The 19,361-nt window shown below is 58.4% G+C and overlaps 1 protein-coding gene and 1 long non-coding RNA gene across 2 annotated transcripts; one reads left to right on the plus strand and one right to left on the minus strand.

The window, feature by feature from the left end:
* Window positions 1-744: 744 nt before the first annotated feature.
* On the minus strand, window positions 745-13,210 carry LOC123480658 (uncharacterized). The gene is made up of 4 exons (XR_006656741.3): window positions 12,844-13,210; window positions 11,716-11,770; window positions 3,472-3,531; window positions 745-1,631 (listed from the first exon to the last, which is right to left on the minus strand). It is a non-coding gene; the product is annotated as an uncharacterized lncRNA (long non-coding RNA).
* BCL3 (BCL3 transcription coactivator) lies at window positions 8,494-17,969 on the plus strand. Its single transcript, XM_024569425.4, has 9 exons — window positions 8,494-9,008; window positions 10,912-11,065; window positions 15,137-15,245; window positions 15,432-15,636; window positions 15,743-15,831; window positions 16,037-16,114; window positions 16,669-16,836; window positions 17,115-17,232; window positions 17,368-17,969. Exons 1-9 carry the CDS (start codon window positions 8,753-8,755, stop codon window positions 17,553-17,555), a joined length of 1,365 nt encoding a protein of 454 aa, XP_024425193.2. The 5' UTR covers window positions 8,494-8,752; the 3' UTR covers window positions 17,556-17,969.
* Window positions 17,970-19,361: the final 1,392 nt, after the last annotated feature.

Here is a 19,361-nt window from a genome sequence, read left to right on the forward strand (position 1 = left end):
AACTCCGTTAGTCTTTGCTCCTAAAGACCTACAATTACAAGTTTATTTGATCTTTTGATCCTTTGATTCCGGGACTCACTCATTCCGTAAATATTTATTGAGCCTTTATCCTGTTTTAGGTGAGAAGGATACAGAAAAGAACAAAATGGGAGAAAGTCCTGCCTTGGGGAAAACCGTGTTTATCTCCACGATCCGAGCTAGGTGTGAACGTGTAACTCTGTTTGAGTCTGTCACCTGCCCTCTGAGAAAGTCTTGTGTTATTCCCATTACACAAAGAGGAAACAGGCACGGGGTTCTGGAATGTCTTATTTCTGCAAGTCTGGGACTCCAGAACTCTTTGTCCCTGAGAGTCTGAGGTTCTGGAATATTTTGTTCTAAAGACTCTGCTATGCTTAGATGCAAGGGGACAATGGGCTGAGCCCGGAATTCCAACTGGAACTGCCGTGAGATCATGCACGCACGCACGCCAGGATGACTCACGTGTGAAAAGTCTGCCCAGATGCAGTGCAGGCAAAAACGAGGGGCAAGTAGAACTCGGAGCGGACCTTGAAGATGGGAGAGAAAACTGGGGAAAGCCCACGGGGAAACTGGCCACATCTTCCACAGCCAGACACACACGCAGCCTGAGCCCCAACGATTCAGCTCTTGGATGATGCGGGAGAGCCCGTGTTCATGGGCACCAGGACACGTCACCATTCAAAAGAGGCAGAAACCAGAAACCACTCACGTGCCTGTGAACAGGAGAAGGGATTGATAAATTGTTGCAGATCCAAGTAGGAGAATAGTATACAGCAAAGAAAATGGAAACACTCCTATAGATGCTGGAAAATGAGTGAACTTCAGCAGCATAAAATTGAGTGCAAAGCCCTTGCCAGTGTGGCTCAGCTGGTTGGAGCATCATCCCACACACCAAAAGGTTGGGGGTTCAATTCCCGGTCAGGGCACATATCCAGGTTGCAGGTCCAATCCCCAGTCAGGGCACATATGGGAGGCAGCCAATTGATGTTTCTCTCTCTCTCTCCCCCCACTCCTCTCTCTCTCTGAAATCAATACACATGTATTTTTTGAATTGAGTGGAAGATGCCAAATCCAAGAGGTCGTACTATAGGGCTCTCTTTATTAAAAATTCCAACTGTAGTGGTCAGATGTGGCTTCACAGGTACAAAAACTATAAAGAAAAGCGATGAAATCATAAAAGAATATGGGCGACCTCGAGGGAAGGGAAAGACGTGAGGCCTAAAAGAAGTGTGAAGGGGCTTCTGGCTCTTCATCTGAACCTAACTGTTCCTTCTACAGTTTGTGCAACGCAACCTTGTATTTTATGCAATTCTCCACATCGTATTTCACAATTTCTGACTATACTTTTTCATCCCATGGTTCCACACTTCTCTGTTCCTCAGATGGCCTGGCTCTCTAGGGTCCGAGGACCTGGGCCGCGGCGTGGGGGCGGAGGGTGCACTGGGGACCCGCGAGAAGAGAAATGGAGATCTGAAACACACGATACAGTTCGATTTTCCCAGAAGTGAGCAAATGTGCTGTGACTCCGTGTGACCACAGGAGGCCAAAGCGGCAAGTTCAGAGGCGGGTAATGTCCAAAGTCGAAGGCCGGAGCCAACCACCATCGCCACCTCCTGCAGAAGACCACAGTCAGAGCTCCGTTTACCCATCTCTCACCGGCCTGCCCAGAGCCAGGCCCTCCGTGGGCATAAGCTCACCCATGGTGCCAGCCCCACGCTCTCGGATGTGCCAACTGAGCCTGCCCAGGGTGGCGCAGCTAAAGGCAGCAGTGCCAGGGGCTGCTCCTGACTTTTGACCCGATTCCACGGGGTGGGGTAATGGAGACACGCCTGCCTGGTCCTCACTCTTGTGGGAAGACGTTGGTGGGCAGAGATGACCCTGACTGGGACTGTGGTTGGGGACTTGGGGATGGGGAGGTGAGCCCAGTGCGGCCCAGGCTCAAATGAGGAAGAAGCAGGCGTGACCTCAACTTTCCCAGGAGCTTGGGGGACTTTTGCCCCCGTATTTTTAGGCTGTGGTGGCCAACGTGGAGGCTGTGGCCTCGGGCTGGGAGGCAGAGACTTCCAGGGGAAAGACTGGCTGTTTGGCTAAGACGCTCCCTTCCACAGGGAAGGGCCCTGTGCTCAGGCCCCCTGGGGTGATGGAGGAGGCGTGCTTGCCCAGCTTAAAGCTCAAGAAGCAGCACCGATCCCATGCAGGAGGCCGGCACTGGTGGCTCCTGGGTAGTCTGTAGCTCCTGCTTCACTGCTGCGGACAAGACGACCTCCCTCTCTCCATACTCCCCGTGCGAGGGCTCACTCACTGAGTTGTGACTCAGTGAGTGAGTCTGATGGAGGAGGCAGGGCCCAGGCTCACCCTTGGGTGGGGGCAGGGTTGGGGGAGCATCTGGCATGGCGTTGGAGGGAGCGTGCTCACTCTCCCCAGGAAGCTCTGGCCTCCTCCAATACTCGTCCAAATGTCCCCTGCAAGGGGGCGAAACTGCCACCCCTCAGCTGGGAGCCGCTGTCCTGGACACACGAGGAAGGCAGGCCGCCTCATCTTCAGGGAACTCCTAGTCTAAGGAGAGGCCTCCCACGTGGGGGGAGTCCCAAGGTCCCAGTCCAGGTGGCAGAGGAACCACCCACTGGGAGAAACATCTAACCTGCGGAGAAGTCGCCCCTCACTCCCAGGGGGCACTCGGGCCGCCGGAGCAGGGAGAACACAATTCAAACCTGCACAGGACTCCTACACTGATGGGGACTGGGGACATGTCCGCACCTCGGGGACCTCCCAGTCCGATGGTGGAGGCCTTCCTCCCCGCCTTGGGCAGCTCTGGTCTGGTGGGGGAGGAAGTGCTCTGTCTCACGCATTCTCCCTCCTCCCTTGCTGACTGAGAGAGCAGCGGGCAGGGGCTCCCCCGCTCCTGCCTCACCTCCACAGGGTATCCTAGAATGGGGGAACTCCTCGCCGAGGACACTGCAGTTTCCCAGCCCTGGGACTTCCCTTTACTTCTCAGCCCAAGGTCCGGGCCTCACAGGGTCGGACACGCGGCCCTGCACATTCCTGCTCGCCTCCCACCCCTGACCCTGCCCATCAACGGCAGTCCTCGCGGTGACCCACTGGGCTGTGGTGCCAGTGTGCCAGGCCCAGCGGGGACTGATTCCACGGCTGACCTCACCAGTGCCCCACTCGGGGAAGGAGGGGTCCATCCCCACCTCACCGGCCAGGCTAGGGCAGCAAAGCCCTTGCGGGCGGGCGGCCACACAGCTGCAGACAGGTGGAGTGGAAGGGAGACAGACGCAGGCTCATCTCAGACGAGCACCGCTGGGCCGCGTACGGGCGCCGGGCTCCTGGGCCAACGGCTATACTGCCCATTCACTACAGCCTCTCAGCCATCGTGGCTCAGAGGGGGAAACCGAGGCCCAAGGAGATCAGAAGCCGCTCCAAAGCCACCCCAGCAGAGCCGATACTCACACTCAGGTGTGTCTGACTCCAGCAGCATTGTCTCGGGTTGGGTCCTCCAGCAAGCAACACCTGAAAAAGGGAAGGAGTGAGTGGGATCGGCCAGGGGGATGAACGTTCAGGCCAGGATGCCAGCTCAAGGGGGAGCCCCCGAGGCAAAGATGGCCCGGCCTGCTAGAGGAACCCCACAGTGGGCAGAAGCTGCCAGAGCCTCCCGCCCCGCCTGGCTCAGCCAGAGGCCGGACACTGTCCAGCGGACCATGTCCAGGACAGGCGAGCTGAGGCAGACCTTGTAAGAGGCCAGGTGGGAGGCCGCTGGGCATCCCCGCGCCTGGCAGCCGTTCTTGAAGGGATCCAAGCAGCGTGCCACAGTGCACTCACTCTCATCTCTCATTTAATAATAGATTAATAATGGAAGGAATTATATCTTTCATTTACTGAGAACTTACTCCGGGCCGGCCTGTGCCAACGGGTGTTAACTCATCTGCCGCTCACAACAACCCCAGGAGGCTGGCACTGGTTTTGCTCCCATTTTAGAGAAGAGGAAACTGAGGCTCAGAGAGGGTAAGTCACTTGCCCGGGGTCATAAAGCTGGAAAGTGGAAGAGCTGGGACTCGAACCCGCACAATTAGACAGTGAGCCTCATGTACACGTGAGTTCATTGAGGCCCAGCATTACACTGCCTGACTGTCCGCCGTCACCTTGCTGGGACCCATCTGACCTACACTTGGCCTTCTGAGACACTCCGTCCCTCAGCATCAGCCCCGTCTGATCAAGCCAGTGCGTGGGGGAGGGGGACAGGGTGTCCAGTCTCAAAGCAGGATGTTGCAATTTTCTGACTCAGCATTGTGCGTGCAGACCCGGCAAGAAGGAGAAAGGGGAAGATTAAGTCTTGGCCTCATCCCCAAGTGGGCTGATCCCGCTTGGTGCCAGAGTTCCAGCAGCCACCAAGGCCCCAGGGTGGGGAGGAATCAAGAGGTGTGAGCCGTGCTCCAGGAAGTCGGCCTGCACTCACCCCTGAGGGTGGGGTAGGGGTGGACTCGGGGAGCAGAGCTGTCTGCAGACCCAGACTGCTCTTCCAGCCCAGACCCCAGCTGGGGGGGCTGTGTGACCTTGGGCAAGTCCCTCCCTGTCTGGCCTCACTCAAGGTGTCTGTCTTCCTGTCTGTGAAATTTGCTTGCTCTCCCTGAGCCACTCTGCGGTCTCACTTTGTCCCCTCCTACTGTAGGGCTCCATCTATCTGCTCCGCCCTGCTAACCTTCCAAGGTGCCCTTGGGTTCGGATCTTTGCCGCTCTGGGCCTGTTTCCCCATTGTGACCATTCCTCCCCAGGGAATGAGGGTCTAGAGTTGAGCTGGGAGGGGATGCCTGTAGTCTCTGGGACTAATGACCACCCCTCTGAGGTCAGCAGGTGTAGGAACCCGGGTGCTGGGGTCACAGAGACCTGGCCCAAGAACTTGACCTTCACCATATGACGCCAGGCAGTAACCTCACCCCTTTCGCCTGTTTCCTTCTCCTCTATAACATGGGGATTTTAGTTGAATTTTCCTCACAAACTTCCTAGTGGGAGCTCAGCCCAGAGTGAACGGAACCATCTTGTCTCCCTGTGGATGGAAAAGGGTGACAAGGAAGGCCTGGCCTGATGAGTCAAGGCAGGCAATGCGGAGATGAGAATGGGTATCATTCATTCATTCATTCATTCATTCTGCACACCTGGTCTCACTTTATCTGCTCAACAATCCTACAAGGCAGGAGCTATTATCACCCCAACTATAAAGACACAACAAAGGCACAGAGAGGGAAGGCCGCCTATCCAAGGTCACACAGCGAATACATGGCAGAACCAAGACTCAAATCCATGTCTCTAAGCCCCACATGCTAAATCCTGATTTCCTGGATGAAATGGGTCCTGCTGTTGAAAGTTGGGGTTCATTGAGGATATGGCTACAAGAGGAACAATAGCAAGAGCAGCTACATTGAATGGAGCACTTTCGATCCATCAGACCCTGGAGAATGGAAGCATTCTTTTCTTGATTGAATCTGTTTCATATACCAGGATGTTTCATGGGTAGCTGAGGCTCTACAGGTTAAGTCACTAGGCTAAGGAAAGCAGCAGACAGGACTTGCACCCAGGCCTCAGCCGGAAGCAAAGCAGGACAAGGCCCAGCCCTATCCTCTCTTCTTAAAAGAGGAAACTGAGACCCCCAAGAACAAGATAGCTGCCCCAGGCCCACAGCCTTCTAGCTGGAACTTCATTTCCCTCTTGGGACCTTGAACAGGTAAAATGTTGGCCCTTCCTTCCTTCCCCAGGGGGCTTGGGGGAGGTTGGAGCGGGATGAAGCAGTCAGAGAGAGGAGGAGATCTGAATGGGTACAAAAGGCAGCCTGAAGAAGGGAAAGTGGTTAGACCCCAAGCAGGACTTCCAGGCCTTCTCTGGGAAGTTTCTGGGACTCATCCAGGGGCTGCCCCTGCCAGCAGGGGGCCTCCACAGGTCAAGGCCCAGAGAGGGCAGACCCTAGTCCTCCCCGCCTGGGGTGCAGGGTGGCAGGGGGAAAAGGAGGGGGTGACCATCCAGGTTCCGCATCCTCCATTCCCGACACTGAGGGAGGTGGTGGTGGGAGCTGGGACTTTCCTGGGCAGCTGATGATTCTGGGAAATTAGAGGCAGCTGCAGGGCGGGGCTGACTCCAGGCCTCCCTTTTCTTCCCTCCCCTGAGTCCCCGCCGGTTCCCCAAGCCCGCCTCCCTTCCCTCCACCCCCAAGGAGGCCCACCTCCAACTGCTCCTCCTCCCACAGACAGTGCCTCCACCCTCAGACCCTCAGACCAGCTCCCTCAGAATTCACCTCCACCTTCGGACCCTCTCCAAGTCTTTCCCTTCAGATCCTCCTCTTGCCCCCAGCTCTCTCCTCCTCCCTCAGAGCCCCTGTCCTCACTGGGTCCTTCTCAGACCATGCCCCCGCCCTCAGACTATTTCCTTCCCTCGCCAACCTGTCTTCCTCCTTCAGAACCTCCTCCCTCAGACTCCTTTTATCCCTCATCCATCTTCAGACTGGGAACCACCAGCACCCACTCCCTCAGCCCTCCCAAGCCCCTCTCTGGGTCAAACACAGCGGTCCCCCTCCCCAGTCCTGCCTGGGCCCGGAGCCATTGCTCTAGGTGGATGCCACAGGGTGCCAGGGAGTGGGGAGTGGGAGGACCTTGGGTGTCCTTCCAATCCTGCCTCCTAGGGTCACCACCTCGATGAGCCCTTCCTCCCTGGGGCTCGGCTTCCCTTTTCTGTACTGGGGGGTCATGCTCTACACCCCACCCCACTCCTGTGTTTGCAAGTCCCCAGAGATGGGGACAGGGACTTCCAAGCTCTCCTCTTTTGTTGTGGCCCCCACAACACTGAGAGGCAGGGGTTGACATCAGCCCCAGTTGCCAGAAGAACAAACTGAGTCTCAAGAGGACTTGTCTGAGGTCCCAAGGAAGCAAGGGGTGGAGGTGAAATTGAACTCGGGTCTTGCCCGGAGACGTTCCCCCATTACAGGGGGTTGAGAGGAGATCCAGAGAGAGGCAGAAAGGGGAGAATGGGGAAGAGGTCAGGCCTCTCTCTGTACACAGCTGCTCCTCACATCCCGGGTCAACGATCCTTGGGGGTGGAGCCCGAGTCCCGGCAATGTCCCTTCTTGGGGACTGGGACCGCACACCCAATTTCGGGGTCCCCGTGAAACGCTGCCTGAGAGACAGAGACACAGACAGATACCAGGACACAAAAAGAGGCGGGGCAGGCCGCAGACAGCTAGGGATGTAGGGACAGAGCTGCAGACAGGTAGGGAGACGCATAGAGAGAAGCTGCGTGCCGCCTGGGGTGCAGCCCCCATTCTCCTGTCCTTCTAAGTCCCTAAAACCTCCCCCTCCGCCTCCCGTAGCTCGGTGACCCGGACTCAACCCCAGCGACGGCCCCGCCCCCAGGGAAATCCGGGAAAGCCCCACTCTGCTGGGGCCCCGCCCTGGGGTGGGGAGAAGGGCGGCAGGGGCGGGGACCCGCAGAGGCCGGCCTCCGCCCCTCCCCCCAGCTCCAGCCTGCCTCTGAGTCACGTCCCCCAACCCGCCCAGCTAGTTCCTCACCCATCAACCCCGCCCGGCCCGGGAGGGGGCCTTGAGGGGGAAGGGGAGGCCAGATTCCCCACCCCCACCCCCTTGCCCTGGACTTTGGTCGCTCCAAGTCTGGTCGGCGTCTGCGTCTCTTGTTATCTCTCTGTGTCTCTTTTCCTTGCTCTCTCACGGTCTCTATGCCTCTGTCGCCACGTCTTTTTTTCTGTGCATTTTCAGGATTCACGGCGCCCGGGGGCACGGGCTGGGTGCAGAGACCTCGCGGGGAGAGGCATATTCAACGTTTCTCTGCAACCCCCACCGCATTCTACCCACCCTCTGAGAAGTTCGGACCCGCGGCTGGGGAGGCACACGGGGCAGGCGGGGCGGGGGGGCAGGGCGGGCGGAGGGGTAGTGCCTGGCGCCTGTCAGGACAGCCCGGGCCCTGGGTGCGTCTTTTCGCTCCCACAAAGGAGGAAACGGCTCAGAGAGGGGAAGTGCGTGGTCAAGGTCACCTGGCGAGGAAGTGGGAGTCGGGACTCGAACCCGCACCCTAGCGACCCCAGGGAGTCATGAAATTGTTCCCCTTGGGGAGAGACTGAGAAGCAGACAGCACTGGACAGGCAACATGATGGTGGCAGATGAAAAGAGACAGTAGAGACAGTGAGGACAGATAGAGACAGGGGGTAGAGATTAGACAAACGGAGCGAGAAACTCAGACACCTATCCAGACGAGAGAGCCCCAAGAGAGGCAGAGTTGCAGAGACTGAGAGATAGAGATAGAGACACATAACCTGAAAGACAAAAACACAGACGGCGGCTGATAGAGGCCTGCAGTCGCCGGGGAGGGGACCCCCCCCCCCGGCCCGACCCCGCCTCTCTCCCACCCCCACCGCACTCCCAGCCGAGGCTCAGTCACCCTGGGCACCGCGGAGCCAAGAGGGGCGGGCGCGGGGCGCGGCTCGGGCGGGGCGCACGGCGGGCTGATCCTCGGGGCGACGGGAGCGGCATTGGGTCCAGGAAACCCCTGGAGCGGATGGGTGGCCCCGGGGGGGCCGGGGGCGTGGAGGCGGGCGGCCGGCACCGCCCCGACCGACAAAAGTCCCTTCAGTTCAGCCAGCGGCAGAGGGGAAGTCCCGGCGCCTGGCTCAACCTCCCTCGGTGCTGCCGAGCCGAACTGCGCTCCGGCCGCCCTCTCGGCCGCCGTCCCAGGCGGCCCCATGCCCCGATGCCCCACGGGGGCCATGGACGAGGGGCCCGTGGACCTGCGCACCCGGCCCAAGGCCGCCAGACTCCCCGGCGTCCCGCTGCCGCTCCGCAAGCGCCCGCTGCGCGCGCCCTCCCCGGAACCTGCGGTCCCCCGCTGTACTGCGGGCCCCTTTGTCACCCCGGATCCCCTGCTTGGCGGTTCCAACACGCCGGCGGTCCCCGCGCCCCCTCACGGCCTGGCCCGGCCAGAAGCCCTCTACTACCAGGGTGAGTGTCTCTCTCTGGTCAAGGTCGGGTTGGGGGCCAGACAGGGCACGGGGTCACCAGAGCCAGGGTGCAGAGCTCAGAGACAATTGTAGGGAGCTGGGGGAGCAGAGGGGACAGAAGGACAGAAGCCAAAGTCGCAAAACACACATAGGGGACTCCTGGGAAGGGGGGGGCATGCCCTGAGTTCCCAGGGATATAGGTATGGGAACATCAGGGAGCAGCGCCTTGGGACAGACATATGGGGGTCCTAGGAAGCTGGGTGTCAGGGGCCCCTGAGACCCAGAGCCTCGAGTCCAAATGCCACAGATATGGGGACCCAAGGGACGGTGCCCATCAGTACAGATCTGAGGTGTCAGAGGATCACGAAGGCAGAGCCTGAAGTCTCAGGAACACAGAATTACATACTCTTTTAAAGAAGCCGGGTAACTAGGCTTCTGAGGCGTCAGTGCTCTGCCCAAGAAACTGAGGTACTTGGTATCCAGATTTGTGGGGTCAACAGAAGTCAAAGGGGTAGAGGCTGAGTTCTAAGGATATTAGGAGTCCCAGGACATCAATATCTCAGAAACCAAGACATCAGGGGACTCTGGGAATTAGGAGCACAGAGTTGGAGTTCTGAGCACCCCAATGTCCAGGACCACAGGGGCCCAAGGAAACACCCAGACCCTGGAGGTCCTGACAAGCCAGCAGCAGAGAGATCCAGGCTTCTGGGTGCCCAGTTGTGTGTGTTTAACAGAGACCAGGGGTTCACCTGGGGTCACACGGCTGGGTGGTGGTATTGAGGGCCAGAAGAGGGCTTGGGGACTGAGGATTCTAATAATAGGGGACAGGACTGGGGAAATCTGGGACTCAAGAAGTTAGGATCAGGCCCTGGCTGGTGTGGCTCAGTGGACTGAGCACCAGCCTGCAAATCAAAAGGTCGCTGGTTCGATTCCCAGTCAGGGTACATAACTGGGTTGACGCATGAGAGGCAACCACACATTGATGTTGCTGTTCCCCCTTCCCCTCTGCCTAAAAATAAATAAGTAAAATCATTTTTAAAAAAAAGAAGTTCGAGCCATGATAAAAGATTCTGGGGTCTTCAGGCAGAAGTCCTCGGGGCCACCAAGGCCTGGTATTGGAGATACTTGGACCAGGAAACGTGGGGGCATTAAGGAATGGGGGCCCTCAGGAGGCGACAGATAAGGCCAAATACCCTTCTTCCCATCTGTCTCCCTCCCTGATGTCCAGGAAGGGCCATCCCCTGCCACAGCTGTGCCCACCTTCCCATCCCCGAGTGGCCCCCGAAGGGACAGAGCCCTGCCTAGGGCCTCCAGGCCTTTCCCAGTTTGGGCACCTTCCACCTCATCGGGGTCCAGCCTCAAGCTGTGGAGGCTGTGCAGGCAGGGGCCCTGACACTGTCCCCCCTTTCCCGTTCCCCAGGTGAGGACCCAGGCCTCGGCTTTCCCCATCTGTGTGCTGGGTAGACATAGATCTTCTGCTGCCAGGGCCCCACCTCCCTTTGAACAGGTGATCCGAACAGGCTTCCAGCACAACTGCCTCTCACCTGCCGACCCGCCACCCCTCTTTCCAAACGTTCTAGCCATCCACCCAACACCCCACACTTCATCCCTGACCTCACCTCCCTAAGCCACACATTCACTCAGCAAACAGACCCCGAGGTCCCTCTGCTGGCTGACGATGGGGTTCAGTCCTTAAGGGACTCTTTGCCTAGCAGGAGAAAGGGGTCCAACACTTGAAAAGATGAGTGAAAATGACAGTGACCAGGCCTGGGGGACACAAACTCATGGGTGGGGGCCAGGAGTTGTGGGAGCCCAGAAGTGGGACGTGGGAATGGCGGCCTGGAAGCGGGGACGGAGTTGAGGGCCTGTGGGCTTGGCCTCACCCATGTCCTTCCTCTGCCCAGGACCTTTACTGCCCTTGTACCCTACCCCAACCATGGGCTCCCCCTTTCCTCTGCTGAGCCTGCCTCCGCCCCTCTACCCCATGGTCTACTCAATGGAACACCCCCTGTCAGCCGACATCGCCATGGCCACCCATGCGGATGAGGATGGAGACACGTGAGTAATAGTCCCCCATGAACGGGGGGTGCCAGTGGGAATGGGGAGGCCAGGCCAGACGTCCACCAACCTCTCCCACCAGGGCACAGGGGCGCTCAGCTTGGCCTTTCTAGTCAGCTCCACCACTGGCTGTGTGTCTTTGAGCAAGGCCCATTCCCTCTCTGAGCCTCAGTTTCCCCTTCTGAAAAATGGGTGCCCTCCCAGGACTGTTGCGCTCCAAAAACGAGGAAGACATTTCATTGATTATTACACGAATTATGCATGTTAAGCTCCTAGTACTGAGCCTGGTACATTGTGAGTGCTCAGTAGCTATTAATTAATATTATTATGGTTATTATTTTATATTAAACCCAGCACAAACACACGCATATAAACCTGAAATAAAAATCGCACCAAACAAAATATACTCACTCTCCCTACATGGGATCTACTTTACTGTTTTCTATTCTAGAGTATTCCATTGTTCGTGGTCATAACCCACTAAATTAATTTGACAATCCCTTAAGTTGTTTTCACAAATCCCGTGGTTTTATCACCTGCAGTTTGAAGAACATATTCTTGAGAGATCCCACAGGGGAGGGTTTAGCCCTCTGCCTAGCACAGAGCAGCCACTCAGCATACTTGGCCATCATGCTTACAATTTTACCTACCTCAGTTTGAATCTCAGCTGGCCGCTTTCTCACCCCTCTCTGCCTCAGTTTCCCTCTGTAAAAGACAACAACCGGGAACCATAAGTGAGCAGGGGTCTCTGAGGCGGAAATGAGGTGATTTCTCTAAAGCGTGTCTGGGGGAATTGGTTTGGGGACTGCGAACCACAGGGAGGGACTGAATTGGCCTATCTCCACAGGGAAGGGGTTGGGTGGTGGGAGAGACCCCACTCCTGCTTCACTGCTGGTCGTGAAGGTGACTTCACACCCCGGAGCCTCAGTTTCCCCATCGGGAAATTTACAGCTCAGAATAGCGTCTCTCACAGCAAGGGTTCAGGGCAGCGATAAAGCGCATGGAACGAGGCCCGGTGCATAGTAGGTGCTCAATACACGGGGGTGGATGTAGTTGGAATAGAGCTCCCTCGCTGGTTGTGGGCCACGGTGTGCACCCAAGCAGGAGAAAGTGTCTGAGATAAAGGGCTGGATGAAGCTAGTTTCCTCCCCCTCTGGCTACCTCTGGGGTCCTCGGTGAAACATTTCTTGTGTATCTGCCCCCAGGGGTGAGTTGTTTGTAACCTGTGAAAGCAGGGTGCAGGAGAACCTACCCCCGTGCCCCACCCGCCCTCCCCCGCTGTCTCCATCTCCCGCCTCTTCCCCCCCTCTCCCCCAAAGCAAACACTTCTGCCTCAGCTGCTCGTCCGGGGAAATCCCTTCCCGCAGACCTTAACCGCAGCCCAGCTGCTCTGCCTCCCCCACGTCAGCACCCGTCACTCACTCGCAGCCTCCCCCTCCCGGCTCTCCCTCTAACCTTAACCCCTTCCGCTGGGGCTGAGGCTTTACCGGAATGGGCAGCTGGCGGAGCTTGGGGGCGGGGGAGAGGAGGACGCGCTAAGTCTGGGCCCCCAAAGCTGCAAAGCCTGTTTGGGAGGCTAGACTTCTAGGGACTGAAGGGAGCAAGAATCTCAGGGTGTCTGGACCCCCAAGCCAGAAATCTGGGTCTCCAAGAGTTGGGGGGAGGGGGAATCTGAGAGTCCCGAGAGCAGAGTTTGAGGCACTGATCTCTGAGGTGTAGGGAACAGGGTGCAGGGCAGCTTGGAGATCTAGAAGTGAGAGTGACTGGAAAGTCCGTACCAGCCAAGAGGTAGGGTCCCCAGAGACGCTGGAGGCGGATGCTGGGATATGAGGGACAAGGAGCCACTTGGAGTCTGCGCCCTGAAGGGTGGAGTTCCAGGGGGGGCCCAGTCTGGAAGCCTTGGGGTTTTTCTCCCCAGAAAAGTGAGGTCGTTTTCAGTTGGACTCCCCTTCCTCCACCCCCTTGGAGGATGGAAGTCGGGGTGCCGGGGGTGGCCGGGGTAGATCCCCGGCGGGACAGGCTTCCCTCCCCCGGGAGCAGGAAGCGGAGCCCCGCCCCGCAGACCTGTTACTGGAAGTCCGAGGGCAGGGCCGCCCCTCCCGTCCCCACTTCCTCCAGCCCCGCCCCACCCCCTGCGGCCCGCGCGTTTATGGGAACTCAGGCCTGGACGGTTTCTCTGAAATCAGTCGCTCCCTCTGCCCTCACTTAACCCCGCTCGTCCGTGGAGGTACTCAGGCGGCGTCCTGAGAGATGAGAGAGGGAAGAGACCCTTTTCAGGGTTCCAGGTCCGGCCCCTTGAGCAACATTTTTTTTTTTAATTGGACTTTCCAGCATCAGGATCCAGGCTCAGCTTTTCACCTGCATAGTCTCCTCCTGGGAGGGGGCCTATACTTCGTGGAAGAGAAAACCGAGGCTCAGAAGGGCCACGTGACTTTGCCCTAGGCACACAACTAGGGAGGACTGACAACCCAGTCCGAAACCCTGAACTCCTTAGCAGCCCCTCCCCCCAAAGCCCCGGGGCTGCAGAATTTCTCCATCCAAGCGGAGCACCTAGGGTACTTGTTTGAAACGGTGGGTCCAGGATGCACATTCCACAGTCGCCAGGCCCTGGTCCCTTATACACAGTGGTGGGTGAGAAAGCAGTTGATCTAGTAAATGGACTTGGAGGAAAGGTCATCACGGGCTGTGCACTTGCACTCAGCCTTGGGCCCTCAGTGCTAATGTCCCCAGGCCCTAAGCAAATAGGCCTCGGCCCACGCACAGTCGCTGCAGATTGCCCTTCGCTTGAAACGGCTGTTCCAGGTGGAGGGCCCTGGGAAGCTGGCAGGAAGTTTACGCTCTGGGCAGAGGGAGAAGTCAAGCAGCTGTGTAGTCTCACGGGGTCTCAGCCTTCCTACAGGGCATATTGCAGCTGGGGCGGCCTTTGCAGTTGAGCCAGAAGGCTGGGCCCTCTCTGCCGGACACTGTCAGCCGCTGAATGGTGGCTGCTCCCCTCATGCCCTGGGCAAATAGTGCTTTTCAGCAGAGGGTCATTCCCAGAGAATGCTGAGAGCTGACAACCTTCCCAGAAGCTGGGGAAGAAGGGGGGATCTGGGTCGCACAGCCCAAACTCCAGAACAGTGACCTCATCCCAGCCTATGCGGCCCTCCCTTGTGGGCAAAAATTCCTCCGTGGATGAGGAGATACTCTTGCAGCTGAATGTGATGGAGGGTCACGACTGATGGAGACCTTAATGGCATCTAGTTTATTCCCCCACTCATTTCACAGATGAGAAAACGGTGGCCCAAAAAGGAGGGGGTGGGGAACATGGTCACCGGCTTCAGGAATGACCGGGGGTCGCCGAGATGCATTCATCGATCCAGCAGCACATGTTGAGAGCCCATGCTCAGCACCGTGCATGTCCTAGCCACTGAGCAGTGACCAAAGCAGACAAAACGCCCTGCCCTGGTGGACTTGACCTTCTAGCAGGGGGGATTCCGACAGGAAACAAGTCAATTGTATGTTAGGCAATGATGTGGAGAAAAATGAAGCAGGGTGAGAGGGAAGAGGAATACTCTGCTGCCATGCCATTTAAGCAGAGGCCCCGCAGGTATCGGGTGGAAGAGTGTTCCAGGCAGAGGGAACAGCCAGTGCAAAAGCCCTGGGAGGAAAGCATGCTTGTTATGTTTGAGTAACAGCAAGGAGGCCAGTGTTCAGAGCAGAGTAGATGAAGATGAGGTCAAAGGGATTGAAGAGGGAAGAGGCAAGCTCACCTAGGGCCTGTGGGTTGTGTGAAGACTTGGCTCTGAGCAGAAGAGGGGGACATGACCTAACTTAGGGTCTAACAGGGTCCCTCTGGCTGCTACGCCGGGAGACACACAGTAGGACCACAGTGGAATCAGGGAAGCCATTGAGTACAGGGGACGGTCCAGGAGGAAGATGATGGTGGCTGAGTGGGGATGGAGGGAGTGGGGGTGGGAGAAGTGATTCGAATCTGGAGATACTTCCCAAGTATCTGGCACATATTGAGGTTGTTAAGGGTGTGGGGGTGAGAGCTTACCAGGCCCTGACGACTGTGACCCTCACCCCCAGGCCACTCCACATTGCGGTGGTGCAGTGTAATCTGCCAGCCGTGCATCGGCTCATCAACCTCTTCCAGCATGGGGGCCGGGAGCTGGATATCTACAACAACCTCCGGCAGGTAAGGCTGGGGGCCTGGGGACTCAGACTTCTAGAGAAGAAGGGCTCTTAAATCTGAGGGAGGAGGTGCTCCAGATTTCTGGTTCCTAAGTAAGATTGGAGCTGGGGGTCAGGGCTGGGAAATTCGGAGGGAGGCAGGACTGGGCTGCAGCGGGGACACGGGTCCCTCACAGTCTCTGTTCCCCAGACACCGCTACACCTGGCTGTGATCACCACTTTGCCGTCTGTGGTCCGCCTACTGGTGATGGCTGGTGCCAGCCCCATGGCACTGGACCGTCATGGCCAGACGGCAGCCCACCTGGCATGTGAGCACCGCAGCCCGACCTGCCTGCGGGCCCTGCTGGACAGCGCGGCCCCGGGCACGGTGGACCTGGAGGCCCGCAATTATGACGGTGAGTACTGACCCGGGCGCAGAGTGGGGTTGTCTGGCAGGGCCTGGCGCCTTATCGGGCTGCAAAGTCCCGGGCCCATATTTGACTGAGTATCCGTCTCCTTCAGGGCTCACTGCCCTGCACGTGGCCGTAAACACCGAATGCCACGAAGCAGTGCTGCTCTTGCTGGAGCGCGGTGCAGACATCGATGCAGTGGTGAGCGCGAGAGCGAGGGCCAGTGTGGGGCCGAGAGGGGCGGGGCCCAAAGGGGGCGGGGCTGGCGTGGGAGAGCGGCTGCCAGGGTGGGTGCGGCCCGAGGTCTCCAACACGACTGAGACTCTGGGCCCAGCGTCAGGATGCAGACGGTCAGCTGTTTGGTCATAGCTTGGAGAGACTCAAGGACCTTCCCCCCCTGCCGCAGGACATTAAGAGCGGCCGCTCCCCACTCATCCACGCCGTGGAAAACAACAGCCTGAGCATGGTGCAGCTGCTGCTCCAGGTGGGTACGGCCCTGCCCTTGGCCTTTCGCCCACCCTTTCCTCTGGCACCAACTCATCATCGCCCCCGTCCTTCCAGCTCTGACCCTTCCTTGTAGGCCTCATTATGGCAACCCTAAGACCTTCCCCTCTAGGCTGTGAACTTACTATCCTGGGCCCTCTCCTGTCACTCCCCCGCCCCCCCCCCCCCAACGGTCCAGGCCCAGTCCAGCGAGAGCCTTGCTGAACCCTGCCTTCCGGCTTTGGCCCTGTCCCCGCGCTGCCCTTCCGCCCAGTCTCGACCCTGAACCCTTCCCTTCTCTGACTCCGCCCCTGCTTCGGCCGAACCGCGGAGACCAGCTCTGGCTGATTCGGCGCTGCACGCCCAAGCCCGCGCTGACCCGCCTTGGGTTCGAGCTTCCACCCTTCTCCATCACCCCGCCCGCCACCCGGTCCTGCCCCAGGTTCTGGACCTCTCCCGGCCCCGCCCCTCCCTAGGCCCCGCCCCCATCACCCCACACCAGGCCCGGGTCCCAGCCGGCGGTGGTGGTCCTGACGCGCCCCTCCAACCCCGCAGCACGGCGCCAACGTGAACGCTCAGATGTATTCTGGCAGCTCGGCGCTGCACTCGGCGTCGGGCCGCGGGCTCCTCCCGCTGGTGCGCACGCTGGTCCGCAGCGGCGCGGACAGCGGCCTCAAGAACTGTCACAACGACACCCCACTCATGGTGGCGCGCAGCCGCCGGGTGAGTGTGTGCGCGGGTGGGGGTGGGGGGCTGGGGGAAGGCTGTTCCCGAGCGCCAGGGAGCAGCCGTGTGCGTGTGCGTCTGTGCCAGTGCGTGGACGGGAGCGGGTGAGTGCGTGGGTATGAGGTCCAGCAGGGAGGCGAGACTGAGGCATGAAGAAAGACAGCGAGTGCCACCTTCACGTACTGAGAAAGAGGCGGCGCTCGCTGACAGGCCCCATAAGGGAGCCGAGATGGAGGAGGGAGTGGCCTGGTGGTGATCCCCCCACGTCCCTGCAGGTCATCGACATCTTGAGGGGGAAGGCCACGCGGCCTGCTCCTGCATCACAGCCAGAACCCTCCCCCGACCGGAGCGCCACCACCTCCCCTGAAAGCGGCAGCCGCCTCAGCTCCAATGGTGAGAAACCGGCTCCCAACCTCCAGCCCCTGAGCTCTCTCCTCCCTCAGAACCGCCCAGGAGTTGGGGCCCACGGCCCCCTTCTCTGTGGATGTAGCCCCTCACTACCCTCACCCTGCTCTCTTCTTTCCACAGGTCTTCTCTCTGCATCACCATCCTCCTCGCCCTCCCAGTCCCCCCCCAAGGACCCCACCGGATTTCCCATGGCTCCCCTCAATTTCTTCCTTCCTTCCTCATCTCCACCTGCCTTCCTGCCCTTTGCCGGGGTCCTCCAAGCTCCTGGCCATCCGGTGCCCCCTTCCCCAGCTCCAGGAGGCAGCTGAGAGGGATGGGGGGGCAGATCTTGGACTCATGAGGAGGGACCTCCCTGCCCTGTGGAGTCACCCCTCCTGGAAACTGTGAAGATCTCACTCTGCCCCCCCCAAGTCTTCGGAACCAGGATTTGCACAGAGGCACATGTATTTACCCCTCTTCTGAACACAGATATTCCCCATCTGGTCCCCCGCCCAGGACTCTTCCCCTCATTATTCTCAGGCACCAGTCTCCTGTCTGGAATTCCACCCGAACGTGTATTTCCTTCTCCTCTTCCAGAGCGGGTGGAACCGGGCAACAGCCGCTCCCCTCTGCCCTCCGCCCATGACGAGGGACAGACGGGCTGTAGCCAGTCACTTAAGACAATGTAAATTATTAGGCATTTTTGTTAGATTTCTTTTGTAATAAACTATTTTTGTACCATATCCCCGGCTTGGCTGGACCTCTTTCATGAGGCGGTCCAGAGGACGTGTTTTTATGCTGTATCCAGCTAGCTCCCTGAGTGAGTGGCCCGTGAGTCTCCGACTGACGATGACATGTGTAGGTGACTCTGAGACTTCCGGTGTGTTTGAGTGTTCTGTCATTGTGTCACTGTGCTGTTGTTTCTGGAGATGACATAAATGTGACATCTTTCCAGGGGACCCTGTTAGATTCCATAGTGACCCTGGGGTGTGTGTGTGTGTGTGAGGTGTGCGACAGCTGACTGTTTTGTGTCTCTGCTTGTCGCTGGCTCTCCATACGTGGGCATTTGTGGGACCTGCGGTCATCATGTGATTGTTTCTGGGTGACTGTCCCAGTGGATGTGTCACAATTTACTCAGTGGCTCCAGGCCTCCCTGATGCACAATGTCTGTGTCTGGACTCGGGACACATCTCCTGTGAACCGATTGGGATTGCATTCACTTCCTGTTGCCACTGCAACAGAGCGCCACAAATTCAGTGGCTGAAAACAGCGCAAACTGATTCTCTCGCACTTCTGGAGGTCAAAAGTGCAAAATCAGCATCACTGGCCCAAAGTCAAGGTAATGGCAGGGCCGGTGCCTTCAGGAGGCTCTAGGGGAGAATTCCTTCCCTAGCATTCTCCAGCTTAAGAGGATGCCTGTATTCCTTGGTTCATGGCCCCTTCCTCCTGTCTGCAGCCTCCGGCTTCCATCTGGACATCTCCTGCTCTGATCTGCCCCCTCGTGGAGGACCCTGTGATTACATTGGGCCCACCCACGAGAATCTCCCCATCACCAGATCCTTAACCTCATTAAGTCTGTAAAGTCCCTTTGCCTTGTAAAGTGACGTCACACATTCCAGGGATGAGGACGAGGAGATCACATCCTTGGGAGTCTTTCTTCAGCTGAACCCAGGCTTCAATCAGAGAACCAACATCCCGGGGAGGACAGAATGTGGATAAGAGATTTGCTACAGGGATTGACCTTCAGGAAGGGAAGACAGATGTGCATTGGTGACAGTAAGGACCGGCTGGAACCCCCCACCCCAAGGAAGGACTGGAAGTCCACCAGTCCCCACTGCCCCAGCCTTGAGGGTTGTCCTTCAGGAGAAGCTGGTGACCTTGGTCCCATTGCATTGGTGACCATGTGGTCCTGTGTTTCTGAGTGACGGTGGGTCTTGTTTTGTTTTTTCAGTCTGGGGCCTCCCTGGGCCCCTGTGTCTTCATAGGTCTTGGCACTTGTGACCATTTCTGCTGCCACGACCCCTACCCCATGCTGCCTCTGTGCGGCCAACATCTTCCTGGAAGGCGCTGTTGAGTTCCATGAATGGCTGGGGGTGTGGGTGTGCATGTGAACACATGTACACACGTCCATGCAA

The sequence above is a fragment of the Desmodus rotundus genome, chromosome 12 (genome assembly GCF_022682495.2).
Source record: "Desmodus rotundus isolate HL8 chromosome 12, HLdesRot8A.1, whole genome shotgun sequence".
In the NCBI taxonomy this organism is placed as follows: domain Eukaryota; kingdom Metazoa; phylum Chordata; class Mammalia; order Chiroptera; family Phyllostomidae; genus Desmodus; species Desmodus rotundus.